Source organism: Hyposmocoma kahamanoa, unplaced genomic scaffold (genome assembly GCF_003589595.1).
Source record: "Hyposmocoma kahamanoa isolate Upper Pololo Valley unplaced genomic scaffold, ASM358959v1 100021, whole genome shotgun sequence".
Taxonomy (NCBI): Eukaryota; Metazoa; Arthropoda; class Insecta; order Lepidoptera; family Cosmopterigidae; genus Hyposmocoma; species Hyposmocoma kahamanoa.
The window spans coordinates 5,052,798-5,061,558 of NW_020653200.1; the positions used below are offsets into that span (position 1 = coordinate 5,052,798).

The 8,761-nt window shown below is 37.0% G+C and overlaps 1 protein-coding gene and 1 long non-coding RNA gene across 2 annotated transcripts; one reads left to right on the forward strand and one right to left on the reverse strand.

Moving 5' to 3' along the window:
• Window positions 1-267: 267 nt before the first annotated feature.
• Window positions 268-1,338, forward strand: LOC113240509. Its single transcript, XM_026477843.1, has one exon. The coding sequence runs from the start codon at window positions 268-270 to the stop codon at window positions 1,336-1,338; it is 1,071 nt and encodes a 356-aa protein (XP_026333628.1).
• Window positions 1,339-6,402: 5,064 nt separating this feature from the next.
• Window positions 6,403-8,192, reverse strand: LOC113227469. The gene is made up of 3 exons (XR_003310201.1): window positions 8,162-8,192; window positions 7,423-7,654; window positions 6,403-7,233 (listed from the first exon to the last, which is right to left on the reverse strand). It is a non-coding gene; the product is annotated as an uncharacterized LOC113227469 (long non-coding RNA).
• Window positions 8,193-8,761: the final 569 nt, after the last annotated feature.

Consider the following 8,761-nt stretch of genomic DNA (forward strand, 5'->3'; position numbering starts at 1 on the left):
TCATAGACTCGCAGTGTTGACGAGAACGCGTAAGCGACGCGGATTTCACGGCGCTTAAGACCTTTTAGTCGCGAGGTTTGCGCAGTGATATTATCGATCGTGTTCGGATGAAGGTAGTGGTTAAAATTGACGCTGTGGATGCCTACTAGGTTTGTAAGTTATCCAAAGATAAATATAACAGAGCGTACATTGGAGATTGTTCTATACTGCCTACGGGAATTCGGTTCAATTACATTTTGCTGCTATTGGTATTTCATTTTGTGGATAATGAGTGAATATAAATGGGGTTGTTGCCCCTATGGTAACGATAACGATAAGATGAGCTTTATTAGATGTAGTGGATGTAACCAGAACTACCATTTCGCATGTATTGCTGAAGATGAAAGCTCTTTTTCATCTAAATCCGCATCGCTGTGGAAATGTTTAATGTGCAAACCGCATAAAAATCCCACTAAAAATGATGATACTCCTGTGCGAAGTGTAACAACTTCAAGAGGAAGTAAGAGACCAGCGTTCAATTCACCTGAGATTACAGAACCTGATACTGATGCAACAGCGGTTACCAAAAAAGATGTGCATGTTATTATAAAGGATGCACTTAGTTCTGAATTTGACAGATTGGTGGAGAAGTTCAGTGACATGGTTTCTCAAAGTTTGGATAGGAAGCTGAAACCCCTGGAGACTGAAATGAACAAAATGCGAGATTCAATGGATTTTTTAAGCTGCAAATATGATGAACTTCTGAGAGAGCATGTCACTGTGAAGGAGGCTGTGAAGGTCGTTCAGGATGACAACAATATGTTGAAAGTTACCGTAAATGACCTAAAGTTGAAAGTAGAACAACTCGAACAACAGGCACGTTCTAACAATATTGAAATTCAGTGTGTGCCGGAGAGTAAGCAGGAAAACTTATTGGATATTGTTATGAATTTGAGTAAGGTGGTAGATTGCAGTTTGAATCAGTCAGATATAATGAACTGTACAAGAATAGCCAAGCTTAAACAAGACAGTCCCCGTCCGAGATCCATTGTGGTACAGCTTGCCTCGCCTAGATTGCGTGACAAGTTTATAGCGTCTGTGGCAAAATTCAACAAAGCCAACTTTAATGATAAACTAAATAGCTCTCATTTGGGTCTTTCCGGTAATAAGGTAGCGATTTTCGTCTGCGAACACCTGTCACCTACCAATAAAGCCCTGCATGCTACTGTTAGACAAAAGGCTAAAGAAGCTGGTTATAAATTTGTTTGGATAAGAAGTGGCAAAATCTTCGTCAGAAAAGACGTTGGTTCAAATTACATTTTAATCAGGAATAAGGATTCCTTGTCGAGAATAGCTTAATTTTATTTATATAACTTGGTTATTGTTGCGTTTGTGTTTGGACTTTTTTATGCATCATGTTCTCTTTAAATGTTTTTTATCAAAATGTTCGAGGCTTAAGAACGAAAACTACAAATTTCCACCGTGAAGTAAGCCTATGTAATTATGACATCATAGTTTTAACTGAAACTTGGCTTGATGGTAACATCTTGAGTAGTGAGCTATTTGACGAAAGGTATGTTGTTTACCGAAGGGATAGGGAAAGTACTGGTTTCCATAATTTGAAAAGCGGCGGAGGCACACTCATTGCATTAAAAAAAAATATTCATTCGAGGCGTATGACGCAATGGGAGAGTAGATGCGAGGATCTATGGGTAGTCATTGATGTACCTGCTCATAGTGGCAAAAGTGTTCGTCAGATAGCTATCTGCGCAGTTTACCTACCCCCACCGGTGAATATCGCATTAATAGACAATTTCCTAAATAATTGTAATTCTCTATTCGATAAAATTGATATACCGAAATGTTTGGTGGGCGACTTTAATCTGGGAGCAATCGACTGGAGCTTGCTTGGTGACCCACAACGTAAACTCAATGATGTCTGTCAGTCTCTAATTGATTTCACCTATGTTAATAAATTACGTCAAGTAAATAACGTACTTAATCATACTGGCAAATTACTTGATCTTGTTCTATCTGATATACCTGTTTGTATTGTTATCAAATCAATGTCTCCACTGAGTAAAGTCGATCAGTATCATCCCCCATTAGAAATACATCTCGAGTTCGCAAATTCTAGCAACTTACCGTATAACCCATCAGGTGTGAAATATAGTTTCCATAAAGCGAATTACGAATCACTTCGTGAAAGTCTTGAAAGTATAGACTGGCATATATTATTTCAGAATCTTAACATTGATGATATGGTAAATGTATTTTACGACAAATTGAACGCACTAATTAGTGATTATGTGCCAATTGCTAGATTGAAATGTAGTAAATATCCACCATGGTTCAGTGGAAACTTGATTAAGATCTTAAAGGAACGTAATAAAATCAGACAAAGGTTTAAATTATATAACAATCCGAGAGATGAATTTGAACTACAATTACTCACTGAACGATGTACAAGTATCTCTAGAGAATGTCATAAAAAGCATTTAGAAAGGTTGGAGAGTCAATTGAGAGCGAATCCCAAATTGTTTTGGGCACATGTAAAAGCTAAGCGTGGTGGATCTAGTACATACCCCATTTCTATGACTGATGGTTCTTATAAAACATCTGATGTTGCTGAAGTCTGTGAATTATTTGCGTCTAATTTTTCTAGTACTTGTGATTTTACTGGTGGCAATATTTTGGGGGGAAATTGCTGTATAGAGGAATCGTCATCTCTAAAATTCATGGAAATAAATAGTCAGGGTTTTCATGTACCATTAATAGAACTAGAAACTATTGAAAGAACTCTGAAAATACTAGATAAAAATAAGGGAGCCGGGCCCGATGGAATAACACCTCTGTTTATTACTTCTTGTGCGTCGCAGTTGGCCCAACCTCTTTATTTAATATACAATAAATCTTTAGCTACTGGTGTGTTCCCTTATATTTGGAAAAGAGCTAAAGTCGTTCCTATTTACAAGTCGGGTGATAATAGCCTAACAACGAATTATAGACCAATATCGATTTTGTGTACATTTGCCAAGATTTTGGAATCTCTTCTTTGCACGCATATTCGTAGACATTTTAATTTTTATCTTAGCAACTTTCAACACGGTTTTGTTAGTGCCCGTTCTACTTGCACCAATCTAGTCACATTTAATGAAAATCTGGTCGAAGCTTTAGACTCAGGGAAGGAATTGGATGTACTGTACACAGACTTCAGCAAAGCTTTCGACTGCGTGCCGCACAAAATACTTTTTAAAAAGTTATATGCATATGGCTTCTCGGGGAAGTTTCTTGATTGGCTCATGTCCTATTTAACGGATCGATCTTTCTGTGTAGTAATTAACGGCTATCAATCAGGGCCTAGAAACGTAGCATCAGGTGTTCCACAGGGATCGCATTTGGGTCCCCTATTATTTAATATCTTTATAAATGATATACCTGACTGCTTTAGGTTTTCGAAGTTATTTATGTACGCTGATGATCTCAAATTTGCCAGGGTAATAAACTCTATAAACGATGTACAGCTGCTTCAAGAAGACCTGAACCGGCTAGTTGTATGGTGTAGAGTTAACGGTATGAAGCTTAACTCTGCTAAATGTTTTTTTGTAAAATTTTGTCGCAAATTTAATATTATTCCCTCTAAATACTACATTGGCAACCATTTAGTTCAAGAATGTGATAAAATTAGAGACCTCGGAGTTTTGTATGATAAAAAGTTAACTTTTGTCCCACATATAGAAAATGTAATTAAGCGTGCGTCTAGAATGTTAGGATTTGTTATGAGAAACACCAAGGATTTTAAAAATGTTAAAACAAAAATACTATTGTACCAAAGTCTAGTTCGTAGCACATTAGAGTATTGTAGTGTGGTGTGGCGGCCTCATTTCGCCGTTCATTCGTTGCGATTGGAGCGAATACAGAGGCGTTTCATGTGGTACCTTGCTTTCTCGATCGGCAAAGCCAAAAAAAGCTTTTCATATGCTGACAGATTACGTTATTTCAAATTGATGTCCCTGGACGACCGGAGAAAATTCCTTGATTTTCTATTTCTCTTTAAAATTCTGCGTAACCACATAAATTGCCCTCAATTGCTTTCTCTTTTCAATTACCGTATCCCACCGAGATTACCCCGTCACCCCATTACACCTCTTCGTCCTCCGTTGCGGCGCACCGTCTTAGGTACAAACTCACCTGTACCCAGACTGTCCAATCTACTCAATGAAATCAGTCATCATTGTGATATACACCAAATCTCACTAAGCAAGTTTCGTGTGTTTGTTCACAACAAATTGTTAAATAAGTAGGTAGTATAAGTGGTTATGTGTTTTTTGTTTCTGTTTTCGTTTGTTTCTTTTTTACTGTTAAATGGTTAGACAATATTTATTTATTATTCTTTAATCTTAATATAGGTACTTAATTACGAGTTTTCAGTTATGGCATGAGGTGTTTACCAGTAATTAACTGTTGCACTCAGCCTTTAAACAATATTATGTATTTCTCTAGCTGTAGTTTTAGTGTAAGCAGTTGTTGGTGAACCAATAAATAAATAAAAATAAAAATAAATCTGTAGGCACCTTTAACTTAATGATGAGTTAAGCAAGATACAATTTCCCCACTTTTGAGGGAAATGTTATTCCATGGCATCATTATTTGTATATTTGTGTGCGTGCCGACGAGCGTAGTTACAAGTTGCTTACGCCTACATGAATTTGGTTTTTGCCTCACTTGTGACAGTTCGTTTGATATGAAACTATCATTCTATGCGTTATTATTCTAAGGAATTACCATCGGAGAGACCCACAAATAAAAGATATTATATTTTTATTTTTGTAGGTTATATCTTATGTCAAGTTGTCATCAAAGAGGATCTAATCACTACGTGTTGTCATTTTGACTAAAGACAGACTATAATGAACACTCGACCTTGCGGTAGCAGGTTCGATGCCAGTCGACGTTCATTTTTATATTCAGAAACTAAATGTTGTTTCTCATAGAAGAATCTACTATTTTACAAACAAATCACTTATCGCAATTACTCGCCTGCCTTTGTTATAGGTATCTATTTAGTGTTAGTTCCTTCAATGCCCAGAGACGAGGAGAAAAAGAAATAAAACGCAGTATGTATAGACCAGTTTATTAACTGTTCTATGCGACATATCATCCAAGGCATCCGGGCATGTCGATTAATCCCTCTAGCGTGATGGATATAATAGGCGATGGAGAGGCTGTCACTATTTAGTTCATTATTTCTGTCTAAGGACCTTAACATCAAGAGTGGTTGTAGGTTGTCTTCTGGAGACTTCCGGCTCTGTCCACCCAAGTGTAGGGATTATTATGAAATAATGAGGAAAAATAATATAATAACCAATAAAAGTATATTATATTTTAAACTATTTATTACTCGTCATCATCTTCTCTTATAATTATATGGTCCATAAATTCAGCCGGCGCTGCAATATTTTGTTGATGTTTGGCCCATCCCAGATACCATATGAGTGTCATGGTATGAGCGCAACAGCCTACAGTGCGCCGACCAACTAAACAACTACAACAGTACTCTGTTATTCCTCTCCGGCCAGGTATGTTATTTTCTATGACAATACAAACATAATATTGTCGCCTGGATATGTGGCGTGACATTATTTTCCCTCTAATTAAAGTAGTAACACCACTCCCTCTAAGATTATATTCACCTGTATCAATGTGTTCACTGCACACTTCAATTTGGTCAAGCTTGTCTTATTTGATAGGTTCCCAGGGCGAATAGAATAAGGTCTCTATGTTCAAGAGTAGGGAAGTATAAAAGATTGTTACGATCCGCAGTTATGCTTTGGAAGAAGGATGTTCGCCTATTCATGTTCATTTGATCAACCATATTTGCCAGATTGTTTTCTAGATTCATTTTTTCTCTAATAATTTCCAATATCTCATTTGCATAAACATTATCTTGAAAGCAAACACCAAAATTGTTTAATAAAGCCGCCGCTATCTGAAAATTCTGCATCATAATATGTGGTAGAGACCGATGAAAATATTGTTGTCTGAATAGTCTGCAAATAGTTACACAACGGCTTCGGTTAGCTTGGTCTGTAGTTAAATGGTGTTCGCCTTCAAAAGTGATTCTGGCATGTATGTCCTATATCTACATCCTTCTAAAAAGCTTATACTATCCCTGAAACCCCTGCCCAAAATGAACACATCACCACCTCTGAAATATGATCTTAAAGCAGATCCCTCGTGAAATAGACTGGTCATAATATCAGCGTCTGATGTAGTTGCTTTATATGGGCCAAAACAATCAACAATATATCCATTGCAGGCAACAATCATAAATGGTTTTAGTAAGTTTCTATATTTGTGCAGGGAATAACTTTGCTTTTGGAACATGTAGTTTGAGGTCTTTTGTATATATACATATGTACCATCACATATTACAATGGCATTGTTTCCATATCCATAAAGCTCATTTGGAATTAATAAATTATGCCGCAAGAGTTCTTCCCTCCTTAATTGAGTTATTCCTAGATTTCGTGGAACAAAATCTTGAAGGAGTATTTCTCTCACTTTATCCATTAAAGACTCTAAGGTTCGATGTGGCGCTTTCACTAATGTTGCAATTCTATCAACTGAATCACCTGTCCTTATTTTCAATAATAGTGTGGCTAGGCCTAAACTTCCTCTTTGCAGTTCCAGTATTCGGGGTACTTGGATAAGTAAAGAATTGAATTTTTCTTTTGTAAGTCCTATCCAATACTCAAATACTCTATCATTCATTTCTTCTAAATGATCGAAGTCTAAAGTTGGATTGAATTTATTAACAAATGAAAATACACGTTGGATCTGCTCAGCGGTGAAAGTCTCTATGCTGTTCTAGGAGTCATACAAGGTTTCCCATGAATTGCTCATAGAATGCTCACCACAGACACGAGCCAGTTTTGGCAGATAATAATTGTGCTTATGATGCACAAGTGCACGTAATTTATCTGATATGCCGTGTAAGGTGCTACTATCGCAGTTTGGAAAAACACAACAATTGTTAGAGTTGGCTGCTCGTCGGTAGTCTGGTAACACTATTACTTGAGTATTCACAATGCGGTTCGGTTCTGTCTGATTCGAACCTGATGGCTGGGGCTCCACTTGTGATTCCTCTGCAACACCAGGTTCAGATCTGGCATCATCAAGAAGGTTTTTACGGCGAACCTCTCTTTGGGTGCGTAACCAACATGTGTGACACACGCTATCAGATGCTGTTATCTGAAAATAAAATAACTATCTATAAGATCACGTTCAATTTTATATGATAAGACTAATTATAGTGGATGGGCTGGCAACCTGTCGTTATACAATATTGTCATTTAACTTAGAACACTAACAGCAAGACTGGCTACAGGTTGTCTACTGAGTAGGTGTCTATAATGTATGTTAAACATAATTATAATGTACCTGTTATATTAATCATAGACTGATGCAGTTCAGTAGGATTGTCTCGCAATATCCTGTCACTTTGCCTATGTAAAGTGGAACAACCACATAGAAGACAAACATTAGTGTGGTCTCGGTGACTTGGTCCACTTTCTTGGTCATCACTGCCAGAAACTTCTTGCTGTAAATTGATGTTCACTCTGAACATTGCAAGATCTCGACAAGCTTCACAAACACAGTCATCTTCAGTAATCTGAAAAAAGAGGAAGTGCAAATAAAATAATGTATGAGTACAATTTGAAAACATCATTTACGGGCTCACAATTCATTATTAATACTTATGTATCCTACTACAGAGAATGGGCCCCTGCATTGAACAGCCTCTTCAACTACTGTTTCTCTATGAAACCTTACCCACTTTAAACAGGCAGGGGTAAGGGGTGCAAGTCACATGCATAGTTATAGCCATTTTAAGCAAAATGTGATAATTAAATAATTATAAAATGAACAGTTACTTTTATTTGATACATCCCATACATTTCATACGAACAGAATACGTGAAATGTTTCATGCTGCTTGCCATCCCAAAAATGTTCGCAAAACCTACTAGGGAATCACGTCCTATCCAAAGTAGTGAAGAGGTAGACAAGTTTTTTCTTCTGACAACCTGTGCCTCTCTGCCCACTCCAATAAAGTTTCAAACATGAGCCATGTATATAATAGTACGTACCTACTTTGAATAGGAATTTAAGATACTTACGATCAGTGGATATACCCAGCTACACAGTAAACACAAACTACTAATACAAGAACAGTAAAGCAGTAACTCTTGTGTCAAGTTGTAAGGCAGGATATCGGCGCAGATTATTGACACATATGTTACAGTTGATATAAACAATTCGGGTGGGTGTACCACGTCCTCCCATTGTGGTCGTAGTAAACAAACCAGTTCACAACGAAACCAAAAATATAAGGCAAGATCGGAATCCTTTAGTCACGCACGAGCCACACAGGGCAAAAATCTGAGTCCAAAGCAAATAATAAGAAAAATATTGTCTTTTTGTAGCAAACTTCCTTTGATTCCACATTTATTTTTACACTAATCCCCAGCCCAAAACTCAGTTGATGGCCAAAACGCAAGTATCCATGGTCAAAAGTATTGCGTATTTATATAACAAAAAAAACTGTCATGTATGTAAGCATGGACGTACAGCTTGGCAAAAAAGAGTATGGATTTAATGACGGCGCCTAGATCAAATATGTGCCAACCCGATATACTACGACGAAAAATGTTTAGATACTTGTTATTTTTATTTATTGTTAAAGGCTTTTAGCGCCCAGACACACGACCCGAAAACTT

What these genes read in the sequence shown, in the direction of transcription:
- LOC113240509 (XM_026477843.1), top strand. Translation starts at nt 268, where the DNA reads ATGAGTGAATATAAATGGGGTTGTTGCCCCTATGGTAACGATAACGAT.